At 34.4% G+C, this 19,622-nt stretch overlaps 1 protein-coding gene across 6 annotated transcripts in view; it reads left to right on the top strand.

Annotated features, from left to right (window-relative positions):
• LOC107149531 (EGF-like and EMI domain-containing protein 1) overlaps positions 1-19,622 on the top strand; it is a 613,012-nt gene that overhangs the window by 583,543 nt on the left and 9,847 nt on the right. For all 6 annotated transcript variants that reach the window (XM_048814351.1, XM_048814354.1, XM_048814352.1 and 3 more), the window contains 4 exons: positions 3,934-4,062; positions 6,293-6,418; positions 15,325-15,453; positions 17,909-18,037. In XM_048814351.1, the coding sequence (XP_048670308.1) occupies positions 3,934-4,062; positions 6,293-6,418; positions 15,325-15,453; positions 17,909-18,037 (513 nt within the window). The remainder of the gene's footprint in view (positions 1-3,933; positions 4,063-6,292; positions 6,419-15,324; positions 15,454-17,908; positions 18,038-19,622) is intronic.

Genomic DNA, 19,622 nt, shown 5'->3' with positions numbered 1-19,622 from the left:
TAGACCAAGACCTTAATATTGACTTGTTAGGATATTTTAACATTGAAAATGGTTGCTGAAAAATGTACAAGAAAAAAAAATATCCCAAGGAGCATATAAAAATGTTCAGGCAGCTACTTAATTTTTAAGCTTGTAATTATTTATAATGTACTTTTTATTGGTTTAAGAATAGAATGATTTGGCCTCAGTTTCATTCCACCCCCACTCCCCACTTGGCTCTGACTACTGTCTTTCTTCCCTAGTCCTTCCCATAGCAGATTCCTCGGCTCTCCTTTCCTAATTCTACAAGAATCCAACTGATTTGGGGATTTATTTCCCCCCAAATATCACTTAAGCATAAACTCATGATCAAGCTATTTAATTTTCTACAAGCCATAGAACATATATATTTTGAATGTCACTTCTTGATTTTTCCTAACTGTAAACATTACCGGCTAAAAACACAATTAAACACCCACGAAAATGGTTTCAATTAATATCTTGTTGGAGGCCCAGAACTATTACAGTTATTCAAACTTAAGCTGAAGAACTTAAATATAAAATTAATCAATCTCTATGAGTTTTCTATTATGGCAAATTTCAAACACCCTTCTGCTAGAAAAAAGGAAGATGCCTATCTTGAGAAATTTTCCTTCGTGATATCCAGGATATCATCTCTCGCTTCATAAAAATAAGATCAGTTTGCACACACCCAGGTTATGCTTTCATTCAGAAGGGGAGCTAGCCCAGGATAAAGGAGGGTGGCTTCACCTTACTACAGGAGGCTGGCTGGGTCAGGGAGCCGCTCCCCTGCCTGGTGGAATGGGCTGAGTTCCAAGCAACACGTGGTGAGTGTGGCTGCGAGGGTTCCTTGGCAACATCCACTATAATTACAGGACTATGAAAAAAGATTCAAGAAAATATCCATAAAAGGTGTAGCTGGCTCCCAAGCAAAAGTTGCCGCAGCCAAGAACAACTGGGCTTTCATGTTCTCAGGTTCAGAGTAGAGAATTAAAATTTTCTCTCGGCAGAGGTCAGAGGAAGCAGGGAAACTTGCAGTAAGAATCTCACCACTTCTTAATTCACATAGGCAGGTCAGTCCCAGCATGTGGATAACAGGTAGGAAAAACACAATAACTGTCCAGTAGAGGCAAACTCACCCTATTATGTTTTTTTATGACCCATGAGAGGTCTTAAAGTAGCACAGACCCTGAAAACCTTTTATTTCTGCAACTTGCTGTACATGCTGTTTATATCTACTCTTCCCAAGAAAAGTTAAGGGGTCCCCTATAACCATAGTCAGTTCTTTTGAAAGTATTCAGAACAGCCTCACACTTGGTATAGAATGCTTTGAGAAATATGGGCCACAAAATAGCCTACCAGGGCCAAGAGGAAGAAATCAAGTCATTCATGGATGCTTGGCTGTAATGTTGTTGTTCATAGCAATAAATATTCAGCAATATCACATGCTAGTATCTCTTTTTAATAATAAAGCAATACTGTGTAACAATGGCTAATGTGAATTACCTGGTCAAATACTAGGAAAACAGGCTGTGGAAAGCTGATTCATGCTTTTTACTTACTTGGGAGCTATGTCTCAGGATTTGGTAATAGTCTTTTGTTTGTTCTAGGTTTCTAACGAAACTACCAAATTCCATTCACAGCAACAGAGCATACAGTAACAGCGAGACTTGCCATTCATGCTAAGCAACTTAATCTTTAATATTTAAACAAATTAGAACTGTAAATGTGAATCCAAGCTCCTTCTTGGAATGAAGAAGCGAGAGAAGGGGATTGTGCAAGGATGGGGTAAAAAAATCACTTTGTAATGGAAAATAACTAAATACCCTTTGCCAGGGAGACAAGATTTCCAGGGAGAAATAATTGTAAAAGATCAAGCAAAGGCCAAGTAATGATCAAAATGGAACATTAGGAGATGAGGGGGGAGGACTGACTTTTACTCAGAAAAGCCAAATGAAATCATTATGTCCTGGGTGTGTTTCCTTGTTAAATACAGTGAACATTTGAGCAAAGCCTGTTTGCATGATTCCAGAAATTCAACTTTCACAAAATAGAGAATTGAATGGGAAAGTAGAATTATCAATAAAATAATTATTCTTGAAAAAATTTTAGACTGCTTTTATAAATATGTACCATGGTATTGATATAAATTTAATGAGTTGGGGGACTAAGAGGTTAGCACATACACTATCTTTGAAAGATGGCATTCTCGTTAGTAGGCTAATTTCATCAAATCCAGTGTCCCAATTTTAAAAGGATAATTAAGTCGAAGTCCAGAAATGAGGTGTTTTTTTTTTTGTTGTTGTTTTGTTTTGTGTTTTTTTTTTTTGTATGATAAAGGAATACTTAGGGATGATGCTATCAAATGTAAAGCCACCATTAAGATAGTGTGCAGTTGGGTATATGCCAAAGGGAAATTATGTTTCCCAAGGAACTTCAACTTACGTGAAAATTATCTTCAAATTGAGACCATCACATGTATCAGCTGTTTGAATTCATCAAATATTTATATATAAGCCCTTCATTCCTTTCAACTGAGATACTGACTCTTTGTTACTCAGAATTATATCCTCAGTTCAACATTTCCTCAAATAAGAGCATCAGTTTCATTTCATAAAGATTGCTCTTTTCTTTACTTGCACAGAAATTCATGCCATCTTTCACTTCACAGTAATGTGACTCCAGAGTTTTCCATACTAATCAACAGTTGTTAATTCAGCCTCTTTTTTTAGAAGCAACATGTCAGCAATACACACCACAACTCCTGGCTTCCATCTCTCTATTTTCAGCTTGTGTGTCTTTTTTTCTAAAACCAAGTCACTGAATATTATTTTTCAGCATCATACATTTATTTGACTACATTAGTAACTTGATAAAAACTATAAACATTCACAGTACTAACCCAGCTGGATGTGCCAGAAGAATTTTTTGTCTTAGTGAATGGGAGAAGAGAAGAAGACACATTTTTAAATCATTAATTTTATAGTGAGTATTACATTCTATTAAGTTTTTATAAGGGCTGGTGATAAAGAACTACTTGGGAATACTAAAGGATGCTCTACACCAAAAAAAAAAAAAAAGGTCAGTTAGCTTTGAGAAATGATATCCCTTGGAAAGAGAGTATGACAGGAGAGAATGCAGAGTGAATCCATCATTTTTCACAGAAGAGAAATAAAGAAACTTAACAGCTATGCCAGAGAAACAAACCTTGATCTGAACAATGTTGGGATATTGGGCTTCCCACTTCCATTCTAGAAGAATTCATTTTTTTAAACTAGAAGGAGAAGAGAAGGAAAACCGAGTCACTCTTTGAATCTATAAGCAAAATCTAAGACTCCAGGTAAGAACTATGAGTTTGTAGACAAGACATGGATGGAGATTATAAAAATGTGAATCTCAAAAGAAAAAAAAAAACATTCTTTGAATGCTTAATTTTCTCTTATATAGGTATCCTGCTGGTAGAGCATACATCTATGGATATGAAAATAGACAATTGAAAACAACAGAAAATTAAAAGCATCCTTTATTTGGTATCTTAGGAATTCCTCCATTTATTAAAGAAGCCTAGATCATTCCAGAGAAGACAAACTATAACATTTAAACATTAAGCAAAATAATAAATTTATCTATCTAGGTTGGAAAGAAATACTCTTGTTTAGGAAAAGTCTCCCATTCTAAGCTTTCTTTAGAGGTAGATTTCCAAGGTAGCTCAAGTTAAGTCTAATGTTTTCTTAAGCAGCAACAGGTACTGATATCCATCTATCTCTACATATTCTCATATCCTCACATCCTTGAACCAGTAGCTTGAAATGATTGAAAATACCAAAGAACAATAATTGTAATGCTGAGTTAACCACATATCTATGGGTACAAGTTTGAACACTGACTGTTTTAAGTTATACCACCACATATGGTTTTGGATTTCTTTAACAGGGTGCCCAAAAGGCACTTATGGCCCATATTGTCAAATGACATGCAAGTGCTTAAATGGCGGCAGCTGTGATACCATGATTGGCACCTGTAACTGCCCTCCTGGCTTCATCGGAGCAGACTGCAGCCAAAGTAAGTTACTCTTACCTATTATGGAATGGATATACTGATGGTTCCATGCTGGATACAGGTACCAAATATGCTAAAGCTAAGGTTTTTAAGGACTGCAGTTAGAAGAGTAAATGTTGTAATTCACTTAATAATTTACTGCAGCAACAGCAAACACAAGCTGACTTAAATTCATGGTTGAGGAATACTCACGAAAGACTGGTTGAGAGCTAAAGTTGGTGAAAGTGACAAAAGACATCCTTTTGGTCATAATCCCTCCCACTCCAGCCATGCTGGCCCCAAGTCAAGATTAGAAAATCTGTTTGCCAAGAACAGAGCAAACTGGCGGTTCCTGCATTCACAATGTCAACCTCATTGTCCAAGTCCCACCGTTTCATTTATCCTTAGCAATTTGCTAGCTCCAAAGTAAGCAAAAAGTAAACACCAAAAAGTAAATAGCACCACAAAATCCAAAGACCTTAGCTGCATATTACAAAAACTATTGACATAAAGTTTAAGGGACAGAAAGGTGAAGAACACACACAGAGCAAATACATTTTATTGTTATCAGATCTTTCATTTTCTAAATATTTGGGTAGTTTTTTGCTTAACCCAAATAACTCTGGATGTACTTATCCCCTGTGACTCTGAGTCAGAAGGAGACCCTAGTGTTTGAAGTCAGTATCATGATGATCTTTTTTGGAACATAGGGGAGGCAACAAGAAGGAGCCCACGTAATGGGGTCAGTCCTGGCCTTATCGATTTGGGGGCCTGGAGCTTTTGATGAGGATGTTCATTTTGTGATCATTCATTGAGCTGTGCATGATGTTTTGGGGCTGTGTTCTGTTATCACATACCTCACAGTGAAAGGGCAAAAGTACCATTGGAAACTATCTTCAAAATAGAAAAGTTGCTTTATCATGCATGCACACCTCAACTTATGTGATGGGATTGTGAAGCTCCTTTATCCATGATCCTGTTTGGAAGCTGAGTTTGTGCATGGACAGAGGACTAAGTCATTCTGTGCTGAAGATACCCAAAATGTTTGTATTTCCCTGGCAGGTAGCTGTTCTGTCTGCTTTGTATAAAGGTAACTTCTCTGTTTGATTTTTCTTTCTGCTGTGCTGAGGACAAAAAACAAATAAGACAAAGTCTTGAATCCAGGTAGGGGACAATGGACACTTAATGGATACAGCCTCTGAGGTCTCCACTGCCAGCTCAGTTTTGAGTCAAAGCCATAAACATCTCCCAAGGAAGGTCCTGGCTGACTCCTTTGTGTTTGTTCTTCAGAGAATCAATGGACAAATAGGCTCATGCCAAAGCATTTTCAAAAACTGTGGTTTCCCTGAACATTAGGAACACATTGTCTTTAGAAAGCTGTGATCTCCTATATCAGCACTTCCGTTTGCCTTAACTATGAAGACTTGAGCCAAATTTTCAACCCACTTCTCATGCAAGGTCAAGGATGGATGATGTTGGTTTCTGTTTATGTTGCTGCCATTTTTCCCCCTCCCTGGATTCTCACAGATAGTCATTTTTGCTTATGTATTAACTGCATTTTAGTAAGGATTGTAATGAATTTTTGGAATAAATCAAAATAAATAGTTAATTAGATTAATAGGTACAAATACATAAATCAGTATTTGAGAATGTAAACATGATGGGTCCTCTACTGATGTTTAGGATTGTAAACTAAGGTTCCATAATGGACTTTAAGAATAAACATAGTCAAGATTATTACAAATATAACATATATGCAATGCAAAAATATATACATATACACACACCCTAAGCCAGTGCCACATGGCAAAGTGAGACCGGATCCATGCTGTGAAGAGTTGGTGTTCCTTATTTATTATTTTGTTTTGTTTATTTTATTTTTTGCAGCATTGGGGATTGAACCCAGAGCCCTATACATGCTAGACAATTGCTTTACCACTGAACTACATCCCTAGCCTGGTATTCCAAATTTTTAAAAGTCATATGTAAGTTTTTGACAATAGATATTTTGTTCTCTGTTTCTAATTTCAACTAAAATAGCACTAAAGTAAGTGACATTTGAAGAGTTCCTCCTTCTGTTTTTTTCAAAGTAAACTTTTAGACTACAAACCAAACTGAAAACTAGACAGTAGATCCCATTTGACAAGAGAAATGGCCATGTATTTAAACATTTTTTTAAAATCTCAACTGGCAAGATATTTATAAGAAAAGTGTGGTTTTGTTTTGTCCGATTTTGTCTTGCTTTCTCCTGCAGCTTGTCCTGAAGATCACTATGGTCAGGATTGTGTCCAAAGGTGTTCCTGTGGTGCAGGACAGTGTGACCCAGTGACTGGAGGGTGCCAGTGTCCCCCTGGACAAATGGGAGTCACGTGTCAGCAAGGTAACAATGACTGCAGAGTTACCTTGTCCATCCAAGCACTAAGCCAAACCATTAAAGCAGATTTGGTGCCAAGGAATATAATTACATGGGCATTGTTTACAACACTTTCTTCTCTAAATGCTGCTTTAATAACATGAAGGTTCACACTCCTGTAGCACTATTTAGGAAACAGTCCAAAATAAGGTTTAAAAAAATAGAAAACAGAAACAAAGAATAATTTATGAATTTTCTTGACTGGGAGGGAATGTTTAAGTAACTGTGGCTAATTTTGTAAAATTGCTAAAAATTTTGTGTTGGAGATGTCAAATAATGGGAACTGAAGAAGTGCATATCCTCTTCAACCCTCAGAAGCCAACTGAGGGTAAGAAAAACAGGAGACACAAAGAAAAACATGATTTTTGTTGAAAACTACAAAACTTTCTTGTTATAAATTATAATGTTGATTGTTATCATAATAATCATAACAATAGAAGAAGTATCAAATTCAGTTCAATGAGTACAGGTAGAGAGGATACTGGGCCCCTCCAATCTTAGGTGGGGATAGCAAAGCGGCTATTTCTCCTGGGCACACACAGGTGGGCAGAACTAATGACCCCTCGTTGAAAAACAAGGACTCGGTGAATAGGTGTGTCACAGGAGATAGCATAGGGTGAAGGAAAATGGGAGAAAAGCACAGTAAATATACAGACATATCATGTTTTCTACACTGTATTATGACAAGAACATAAGCAGCCATGTGGGTGACTAGCAGCCTTGTAGCTAAAGGAAGGCTAACTGTACGTATACATACCCATGCCTACACACATACACATACACAAACCCACATGCATCCTCAGATACACACTTGCACAAGCATACACATATACACAAACATATACACATGCATACATACATACACATATACATCTACACATGTATGTGTACACACACACACGCACACACACATACACACACACACAAATTCTGTAACTTCTATTATATGGAGCTTTATTCTAACCAAATGGCTGAAGTCAGTTTCCTAGCCCTGGATCCACACTTTTAAAACTGGTGCATTAAAAACATGAAGCTGGTGAATAAAACATTCCCCTCATTTTAGAAACAAAAAAGATGAAACCATTCAAAGTTTTGCTTGCATTTTTTAGTGCAAATTTTGTAAGAAGGACAAAGGAGAAAAGGGATGGAAAAACGAAAAGCTGATGAAACTAGATCAGAAAGATTTTGCTATGGAACTCATGAAGGTATTACCCAGAATCACTTCCAAGAATTCAAAGGACATAATGAAAAATAGTTCTCCATAAAAATGTGAGTGCAGTACAGAGATACAAGGGTCCATGGAATAAATGAAAAGACAACAAAAGGAAGTGAAAAAGTAAGCTGGCAGAGCTCAGAGAAGAAGTAAAATTAATTTTAAACCTCACATGATACAAATGAAGGCCACATTAGAAGCAGGTAACAGGAGGACAGAATCTGCTGATGATACAACTAGGAACCCGGAGAGTATGCTGAAAATAAGGAAAGTGAAGTAATAGAATGGAAAAGAACAGAGATGATAAGTGGAAGAGGTAAACCTTCAAATATAATTTTCAAGATTTTTTTCTCTGAAATAAAAGATCTGATGCTACCTATTATTATATTTCTGGGAAATAATAGTTATGATTGGTGGCAGGCCAGGGGCAACTCTGTTGAGGATATAAAGGAACATATAAGATCACTTAAAAATGGGTAAAATCAGCCTGGCTTTATAACTCACAGCAGTATTCACTGCTAGCATGTGATTAATCAATGCCTATTCAGTTCTTGGAAAAAATGTAAATCAAGTATTTTATTCACAGTTAAAATCGTTACTCAAATATAACATGGTGGCAAATAAACAACTTTAAAAAAAATAAAAAGTTGTTGGAAATCTAACAGCCTTAAAATATTTTTGTGAGAACAATTGAAAGGTAAATTTGAGCAATGAAATAATAAATGGAAAATCTCTGTAGTTAAAAGACCGCATTTTAATTAGGGCCAAGTTTAAAACAACGGTTGGAATATGACTAAGTGACAGAAGGTAAGTATTATAAATTCTAACAGTGCAGAATTTTAACATAACTTTAACAAGCTTTTATAAACAGGAAAAACAGAGAAGGTGAAGGAGTACAAGGATCTTTTTTCTTCACTCAAGGTTTTCAAGTAGGGGAGGACCAGTATGTATCAGATGTTACTTCAATAAGTATGTTTATATGTATAAATTCTAGAATTTAGAATGCTGTAATTGAGAATTTAAGAACAAAAATATAGCCAACTCAAATCAGATCGAGGAGAGAAATGAGAAAAATTAGGTGAAAACAGAACCATATTAATCCCCTTGCAATTCATACTGTGTAGTCAAGGTGTAATAAATAAGAAAATCACTATATTACATAATATTATATGCACAGTCTAAAGAAAATCCTCCAGATTATATAAAATTATATAAGACTTTCACTTAGATAATAATAGAATACACATACTTTTCCCTGTTTTCCCTCTGAACACAGTTAAAATTCTAGACCATATGTACAAAACAAACATAAAAATCACCATAATGTGGAAAAAAGAGGCAGACTGGCTAGGGACCTCATATACCTAAGGAACAACATGATGGCAAGATTTCTGGCCTTTCTTTTTGTCTTTTGTGTCCCAGAATGAGTGTCGGAGAAGCCTACAACTCAGAGAGATAATTTGTCCAGTTGAAGGACTAGGAATAGGGGCAGTTCAGCAAGACAGAAAACTTTTAGACAATAACTGGTCTTCTTCTGCAAACACTACAGAATAAAACGGCTTCCCTAATTATGATTCTATCAGTAAAGGCTGAATGAAGAGTGCACTTTCCTGAGTCTATCTGGATGTGAAAAGCGACCCTTCTCCTGCACTGGGGTAGTGGAATTGAGTTGGGACTTATAGCCTGTCCAGGTAGTAATGAGTCCCCCATCCTTGCTGTCAGTGTGGAGTATAGGGAATGAGAACCTGCACCCAACCAGGCAGTAAGGAGTCACCAGCCTTTCCCTCTGGGAGATCTAATGGAGGGTTAGGGCTTCTATCACCACCAAGCAGCAAAGAGCCCATCCCATGCAGTATCAGAGCAGGTCCACTGGAGAGCCACATGGAAGCACCTCTGCCCGTCTCAGGGAGTTCGTGTCTACAGAGACCTAGTGAAGATTCTGAACTGGCCTAGGAGGAAAGAAGCAGATTTCCCACTTGAAGGCCAACTAGGAAACTTTGACTTTAACTCCTATTTGCTGAATCTTCTCTCTCTCTCTCTCTCTCTCTTTGCCAGTGCAATGTCATAGGAGGCTTTAAAAAGTGGAAGACTTAAATGAGATCTGTAGTCTCATTTCACAATATTCAAAATGTCCAGGTTTCAATTAAAATGATTCATCATACCAACAACAGACAAGGTCCACTTAACTGATAAAAGACTATAGATATCAGCCCTCAATGACTAAGATTAGACTTGTCTAACAAGTATTTTAAACCAGTCATCATAATATGATTCAATGAGCAACAACAAACATGATTAAAACCAATAAAAATATAAAAGACTCAGCAAAGAATAAGAAACATGAAGAAGAACCAAATAGAAATTTTGTAACTGGAAAATGCAATAACAAAAATTTAAATAGCTCGAGAGATGGATTAAGCAGGAGAATGAACAGGACACAACCACAAATTAGTGAACTTTAAGATATAACCATAGAAATTACCAAACTGAAAAGAGAGTGAAAAAAAAATAACAAACAACCCCCAAATAAATAAACAAATAGATAATGGAATCACAGAAGCCCTTGAGACTACAATAAAATATATAACATTTATGTCATAAGAAGAGAAGTGAGTTCTAGAAGAGAGGAGAAATGGAGAAGGCCAAACATATATTTGAAGGAAAAATGACTGAAAATGTCTCAAATATAACAAAAAAAGGTAAGTCTACAAAGTCAAGAAAATAAGTGATTGCCAAAAAGGTTAAACTCAAAGAAATCTGAAAAACACATTTTATCTTCTGAAAATTTAAAAAAATATATATATCTGAAAAGCAGTGAAAGAGATAAGACCTCAGCTAAAGAGGAAGCACACATCGAATGGCAGCAGAATTCTCATTAAAACCTTGGGGAGAGATGCAGCATTTCCCAAGTGCTGAGAGAAAAAAATCAAAAAACTTTGAATCCAGAGTCCTATATCCACTGAAAGCATCCTCCAAGAATAAAGGAGAAAAACATATCCTCAGAGGAAGGAAAATTACGTTTATTGCCAGTAGACTTAACTTAAAGAAATACCTAAAGGAAAATCTTGAAACTGAAAGAAATGAGGAAGAATATTAGGAAATTTAGACTGCAAAAAAAGGAAAGAATAAATTACAGATACATGAAATTTATTTTCCTTCTCTTTTCTAAAATATGCTTGACAAAGGAAGCAAAAATGTAGTTCTCAATGGATTTAGAAGAAAATTTTAAGATAATTGCATTATAAATGGGGAGGGTAAAGGCACATAAAGGATCTGAGGTTTCTACACTTCTTTCAAACTGGTAAAAATGTCACAGTGGAGCATGACAAGTCACACATGTATACTGTAACATCTACAGGAATCAGGAACAATCTATATGGAAAGATAAGCTGGAAAATGCTATAGATAAATCAGATTGCATTCAAAATGCTAAAGTAATTAAAAAGAAGTTGGAAAATGAAAAACATGGAACAAACTAAAAAGCAAAATGACAAACTTAAAATGTTAGCAATTACATTGAATATAAAAAATCATCTAAATATACCAATCAAAATATGTTCTGTCATTCGTGACAACATGGATAAACCCAGAGGACATTCGGTAAGCCAAGCACAGAAAGACAACACATAATCTAACTCCTAAGCTGAATCCAGAAAAATTCATCTTATATTGATGAATTTTATATTATATTGATTGTTAGAGGCTGGGTAGCTGAAACTGGAAGGAGGGAGCCCTGAGAGATATTTGTTGCAGGTACATAATTACAGGTAGAGAGGAGGAATGAATCTCAGGAGATTACTGTACAGCAAGGAAACTAAAGTGAATAAGCAAATGCAGTTCTTGAGCAGTGTAAACTGGGAATGTTATATGCTATTACCAAAAAAATCTATGTGAGATGATAGATTTCTTAACCATTCTGCAATGTGTATGTACTTCAAAATGTCATATTCCACACAATAAAAACATACAATGTTACCTTTCAGTCTACCTATATATGCATAAATATAAGGAGAGAGAATATAACATACATATAGATTAGTTGGAAATAGAAGAATGAAAAACAATATACCATGTGATGAAGTAGACTTCAGAGCAGAGAAAAATTACCAGTGACAGAGGGCCATTTTATAAGGATGAATTCATTCCTTAAGAAGACACTGAACTCCTAAATGTGTCTGCTTCAAATATCACAGCCACCAAATATACGAAGAAAAGTTTGATACTTCTAAAGGGAAAAACAGACAAATTCATTATTATAGTTGGAGATTTCAACACCCCTTTGTCAATAATTGATAGAACAGAAATTCAGCAAGGCTATAGAAAAATGCAATCAAAATGATCTAATCAACATGTATGGACAGCTCCATCCAATAATAAGAGAATACATATTTTATTTCAAGTGTCCATAGAACATATTCCAGTAATAACAAAACTTATGCTATTTCCAGGAAAAAAAAAACTGTACCACATCATTTAAAAATAACCTTCTTAAATACCTAGTAGATTTTTTAAAAAGAAGCAAATAAAATTGGTATTCCAGAAATTTAAAAACAACAATCATGAAATCTAGAACCCTTGGGGTAAAGCTAATTCAGTAATTAGAGGAAAATTTATCTTCTAGAATACTTTAGTATATAAGAAGTGATGAAAATAAAGAACAATAAAACAATAAAATTAAATGAAAATGAGAAATTACTGAAGTAAAAATAGGGAAAATGTGACTTAGGTAAGAAGTTACATTAAGACCATTGACCACCAATCTAGATAAAAGTAAAGTTGGAAATCTTATATAACTTTGTTCTCCACATTACTTCCGGTTGTATAAAGTACTTAAAGATAATTGACAAAAACCATGAGGGTACAAGAATTAACATAGGACTTTAAAAAGAAATTATGAGACCATATATAAAGCTGAGAAAAAAAATCTGAAACCATGAAACCATGAAAGAAAAAGAAATAACATTGTCTTTTGGGTTTAAGGGAAACCAAAAATGTCTTCAAAGTATAAAATATCCCCACCACACACACACACACACACACACACACACAAAATCAAAAGATAAACAAACTCTGAAAGAACAAAGACCAACAAAGGACTAACTTTCTTAATAAAGAAGTGTCATTATATGTAGATAAAAAAGGATCCACACGCTCAATAGAGCTTATCAAAAGCTGTTCAGCCTCTTTCTTAATGTGAGAAATTCAAACTTAAGTTCTATTTACATCCCATTGTCTTCCCCATCAGATTTTCATAGTATGCTACATTAACTAAACATTGAAATAGAGCCACATTGATAATACTTCTTAGTATTTATCTCTTTGTAGAAAAATTTGATAAAGTTAACGACGATTTAAAATGCAAATACTGTTTTATCCAAAGAACCTTCCGGTAATTTACTCTACCAATATAATGTTATATTTGAATAAACACATAATATATTCATTATGGCATTGTTTATACTAAAATTATTTTAAATAATCTACTTGTCCATCAATAGTGGAGTGAGGAATATAAATTCTGTGTGATGGAATAAATTCCAATGCACCTATTTTATTTATCTATTTTTTAAAAAACTGGTCAGTCCTATGCTAATTAGGAAAAATCTTGGGGGAATTTTATTTATCAAATAAAGCAAAATTTATGTTATTATTCATCTCTATTGACCTTTTGCTAAAAAAAAAAGGTTAAAGAGGAAGATAGATACACCTACAAATACTTCATTAATGTGGAATACTTCTGAACCTATTCAGTCATCCTCCACTTAATTTGACAAATTTTTATTGAAGTCAATGCCTGTTTAAGCATACAGAACAATATGTGTAAAATAGACAATATTCTTGCAAATTGCTTCCTAAAGGGTAAGGAAGATAATAAACAATAAACATAATTAGGAAGTGAATTACATGTATTCTAGAGGGCATAAAATATATGGTAAGATTACAAATGGAGACTGACTGGGGCCAGAGAGCATGGGGTGGACCAATGATTTCAATAGAGTGGACAGGGTAAGTCTCCTTAAAAGAAGAGAAACTATGCTATGGAGAAAACCTGGTGGTGGTATTTAAGAAAAGAATCAGGGAGACTGGAATAGGGATAGAATGCTTTATCCCATAATATATATTATTATGTACTGTTTGAAAGAATTGTGCAATCACCTTAACTCTACAAGAGCCATGTTCTATTCACAATTCTGTCTAAATATTGTCCTGAGACTTAGGCCTGCAGAAACATTTCTAAGTCTTCACTTTTATCTTGGGATAGCACGGGTTAGAGGTAGTGGTAGTAGGAGTTCTATATTTTCACAGTTCCCTGGGTTCCACCAAAGCATTTCAAGGTTTAATTTGCCTTAAAGGCAAACGTTAACTTAGGGAAGTTAACTTAAAGGTGGTGAACTTAAGGTAGCCTATTACAATTGCAATGGAGATTCAACCATTCATCATACAACTGTAACTGTTACCTAACAAAATCAAAACCCTTCTTTCATTTGGTTCTAAAGTTAAGTGCAGCTATTCAGTCAAATAAAGAAAAGTGTCATGCATATTGAATTCAAATACCTGCTCTGCTTTGTATTAACCAATGCCTCTGGGCAAGTTTAAAAAAAAAAAAAAAAGCTGTCTAATGTTTTTCCTGCTAGCTGGAATTAAAAAAATAAAGAAATCTCTAATGTCTCTCCTGCTAGCTGGAATTGAAAGAATAGTTGATTAGAAGTCAGATGTTCTAAATTTGAGTCTTGATTCTTAATCTTACTGGCTGTCTCTGAGTTTCGATTTTCCCAAGAGTAAAATAAGAATACTGTTACCCACATCACAGGGGTATTTGTGAGCATTAAATGAGATAATTCATGTGGAAAATATCATTATGTAAAAATACTATAAACTGGAGGTCATAAATGGCAGGCTCTTGGCCAAATCTGGCCACAAATGTGTTTGAATTGGCTGGCATAGTTTGACTTCCACCGTGCTGTAAAACTATTTTAATTAGTTGCCAACTTTCAAAGTTTGGATAATTTCATATAAAATATGGATTTTCAGTTTTCCTGAAAAAAATCCTATTAGCTGGCAATATTGGGCCCATATTCCTCATGACAAAATCAACTAAATGTGAACATTATTCTCAGGCTAGGGGGCTCCACTCTCCCATTGGTAGCACTTCCCGTCGTTCAGGTGCTTCTCCTGCACATGAAGGAGAGTCTCAGTTTTCCTTATGTCTGGTCCTTGTCACTTACCTTTGTCTTAACTTCCCTTGGCAGTGCATTTTAGTTTGTGTTCTTCACTGCTCTCTGGTGAAATGCTCTTTTGATTTCAGTACACAAATGTTAAGGAGCAAACTGCTCATCTTTCTTCTTCAACAATTATGAGACTAACTATATAAAATACTCCCTCCTCTAATTGGGAATTATTGCTGATTATTCATTAGGATACCTGCAGTTCACAGTGTGCCAGGCACATAGTACAAGCTCAGTAAATATTTATGGGGTGAATGAAAAGTGAATGAATAACAGTGATGTGCTTGTGAGCGTACAGATAGATCTGGGGGATTCTTTAATTGTGTTATGCTTTTGCTGTCCAGATATGGCTACTTTATCTGGAGTAAAGAAAGATGTTTACTCATATGACACTTTCATTCAGTTTGACATTCTAAAAACTTTTATTCCTGCAGGATGTCCCCAGACAAGATATGGCACAAATTGTGAATTAAACTGTAACTGTAAAAATGGTGGACTTTGTAATATCGTGGACGGAAGCTGTACCTGTGGTCTTGGGTGGACAGGAAATTATTGTGAAAAAGGCAAGTTGTTATAGTACCTTATGTTTCCATATATACACACACACACACACACACACACACACCCTTTAGCGTGTATCATCACTGGTTATAATAGAGGCCAGTGAAGAAACTGTTTTTCAATTAAGTGAATGCAAGTTTTTTAAGCATTTCCAATAAAAATAGGTATGTAAATATTGATTGTTATCTTGTTACTGGAATATCACATGAAAACTCTTAAACCTCTTAAGTAATTGAAATATTATTAATGTGCAAGAGCTCCTCTGAGACCAAAATTTCATTCTCTCTTCAGCCAGTTCTTAAGCTCAAAACCATTGTGTATATAAACTCATCCTCTGAACCTTCAATGTCTAGGCACAGAACTGGAGAACCTCAGTCATCACTGAGGCCTTGAGGCAGGCAGGGTGGAGGATGTGTGGCCTGAAAAAAACCAGTTCACATTAGTAGTAGACCCAATGCAAGGAAGTGATAGTGACCTGCCAGAAGTCTCCAAACTTGACTTCATCAGGAAAAATGTAATCCTGTATTGTTATATATGTATTTAGTATAAATATTTTGATTTATCAATGACATTCTTGTACTTCTTGATACATTGTCTATCATATGTATATTATATAATATATAAAAGTTTTAATTAATAAAAATGGAAAAAGATTGGGCTGGGGTTGTGGCTCAGTGGTAGAGCTCTCGCTTCGCATTTGCGAGACCCTGGGTTCAACAGCACCACATTTAAAAAAAAAAAAAAAGTGAATGTATAAAATAAAGGTATTGTGTCCAACTACAACTAAAAAATAAATATTTTTTTAAATGGAAAAAGATAAATATTAATGGTTACTTTCTTCTTGAACCACAATTTATTATTTTGTTCATCACTGGAGAGCAGCTACTAACTACAGTTAGAGCCAACTATTATAGAAGAAAAATTGTATTTTGGCAGAATACAGAACAATGGTTCTTGTTGTGAGACAGTGTGCTGGAAGCCTAAACTTAGGGGGCCCTAAGTTTAAACAATATACGTGTGTGTGTGTGTCTGCATGTATATTTATTTATTTACAGTTAATTTTTATCTAGATGTTTTCAACTGTGAGTGTATGGCTCTTTAGGTCACAATGAATGTGATTATACACCATCCATCACTTCTAATTTAATGGTCATGAAATTTGACAGCATGATATATAGAAAAGAACACCTTGCAACTTGAGTGGATAAATATATATATGCTAACCACCACTCTGCTAATACCATGCAGGCTGTCTTTGGGTAGCCTCTCTGTGGACTAGTTTTCCCACCTAAAGTGAGAGAGTATGGAGCTGAATAGAACCCAATAGCCCTTCTAAATCTAAGATTCTACTGGCCTCTCTTTGTACAAATGCAACACTAATTTATGGAGGCTTTATTAGATATGTTTAATATGAAAGTTCTATCCTTCCAATTGCTCTTCTTATCCAGAAATTTTCTTCCTATTCTTGTTCATTTGTTCTTCCAAGTGAAATTTATAATCAAATATCTAAATGAAAAACAAAACAAAAAATAATCAGATGTTTTATTGTCCCTGTGTCTACTTTCTCTCGGGAAGAGTTAAGATTCTTATATAAACTCATCCTATAAGAACAGACATGGTATATCTTTCCATTAGTTCAGATATTTTGCTCCCTATTCAGTATGATGCCATATTATAATATTCATATTAAAATATGACTAATTAATTTTATAACTTATTCAGTATTTTACTATTTCAATGTATTACAGCTTTCTTTTCTTCACATATGAAATTAATAATATGAGTTTTCCTTTTAGGCTGATAAATATGATATACTATGAATTTTTAAATTTTGAATGACCTTATATGTTAGGAATAAATATTTGGTTATAATGCATTATTTCATATTGTGCCTTTGGAATCTGTATACCTTTAAAACCGAATCTGTATTGTTATTTATAAGAGAAATTGAGCAGAAGTTATTTATGCAATTTTGTTCAGTATTGGAATTGATATTATAATCACTCAATAAAATATATTTGAAATGTTCCTTCCTTTAAATGCACTGGAATAGTTAAAGTGGCAAGGTGATGAACTCATTGGTAAATATTTATAGAATTTCCCTGTAAACCAGTACTGATGCTTTCCCTTTTTAATATGGGAGCAATTTTATATTTTTTTCATTGTAATTGACTTATCTAGGTTTCTGCCTCAAATTAGGACAATTTTGGTAAGTCATTTTCTGTAAGATTTTCCATTTCATTTAAAAAATCTATTTGGTTATAATTTTGAAATCTATCTTTTTTGATGGTTATTTCCTCCATCCTTTAAAAAATATTATGTACATGTGCGTGCTTTATTTTAATTTGTTGAGCTAGCCAGTGGTTCATGTGCTTTCATTTTTTTCCAGCCTTTGAACTCATTTTAAATTCAGTTGTCTGTTAACTAAAAATAATGGCTTCATGGTTTCTTTCTCAGAATGTTCTCCTGGTTATTATGGCCCAAACTGCCATTTTAATTGCACATGTCAGAACTATGGAATTTGCAACAGGTTTTCTGGAAGCTGTGAATGCCTCCAAGGTTATTATGGACAAAGCTGTGAGCATGGTAAGCAGAGAAATTAATGGTCATACTATGGTATTTGTAACTTTTCTATGCTTTCAAAATAAGTTCAAATCATAGAAATAATATATTCACATTATATCAAACTGGAAAGCTTTTAGTGTATATTCTTGCAATTAGAGCTAATTTCACAGTTAACATTTAATTTCTAGACGTTGACAACTGCCATGTTGAAAAAAAAATTGGTATTTTTAGTTCTTTTTGGTTCTTCTTTGCAAGAAATTGTTCTATGCACCCATGATTATTTGGAGTAGACACTGGCAGATAATATGCCCTGAGAGCCACCACAAGTCCTTCAGAACAAAATTATTCTTCAGATAGCTGCCCAAAAGCAATAACAGATGAGGAAGCTACTTATTTCTGACATGTTAATCTAGACTTGACTCTGAAATATCTGCCTTCAAGTTCTCTTTGAACACGTTGATTTATATTGTCTCTTAATTTATATTTTCAGCTAAAATTAGGAATGCAAGTAATATAGAGTAATTTGTCTTTGGCATCAGAGAGTTCTATTGGAAAGACAGTTAAGAGATTAAGATATGAGAGTTTAGGCTCTAGAATTAGTCATGTGTGGTCCACCTCTCCCACTGTCACCATCTATAGAGTGGAGCTAATAATAGCCAGCTGCCTTTTAAGGTTGTCATGAGGACCAAGTAAGAAGATACCTTGAAAACATTTAGCACTGAGAACTTTGGCAAAATCTCAGTGAATATTAGTTATTTAGAATGAAAAACATTTTCTAAAGTCTCTGAAATTATATTAACTATGTTCCTTTTTGTTTCATCCTGACAAATGTATTTCATAGGAACAGATATTACCAAGCCTTTGAGAATTTAGAACTCTGGCAATGATTCTAAGTTGGGGTTTTTTTTGTTTGTTTTGTTTTGGTTTGGTTTGGTTTTTTTTTTTTGGATCAGGGACTACGGGAAAAATGTCTTATGGTGTTTGTTTCTTTCTTTGTTTTGTTTTTGAAATTGGAATAAAAGATAAAAAAAGAAAAATATTTATTTGAAACCCATCGATTTTATCCTACATGCAGTGGGATATCAGGGAAGGTTTTGATTAAATAAAAAATATCACTCTGATGAAATAACTCTGAATGTGGGGACATTATTGATTATTGGGAAAAGGACTCATCAGTGGAGGACACTTGGGAAACTTGAATGATAATCCAGGGTTTTAAAAATCTGGACTGGAATGAAATGGAAATGAATGAACATTTTGAGAAAACTGTTGACTGCATTAGTGATTGAGGTGGTCGTGGATATAAGGAAAATGAAAAATTCAAAGATGGTTCTAAACTTCCAAACCAGGAAACATGGAAGAATAGTATTATTTAAGGGAATGAAAAGGTCAAGCAAGGCTACCTTTATGATCCTAGTTTTATACATAATTAAATATAGAAAAAAAATCTGATTTTTGTATGCAGTCTCAATCAAAATTAATTTCATAAGAATGAAAAGGAGAAAAATCTGAACTAGATTTCCACTTATTGTTTGTTTTTAAGATCAGTAAATGGAGGAATATATATATATATATATATATATATATATATATATATATTTCTCTT

Source organism: Marmota marmota, unplaced genomic scaffold (assembly GCF_001458135.2).
Source record: "Marmota marmota marmota unplaced genomic scaffold, marMar, whole genome shotgun sequence".
Classification (NCBI taxonomy): Eukaryota; Metazoa; Chordata; class Mammalia; order Rodentia; family Sciuridae; genus Marmota; species Marmota marmota.
This window is presented reverse-complemented; position numbering and strand designations above follow the sequence as displayed.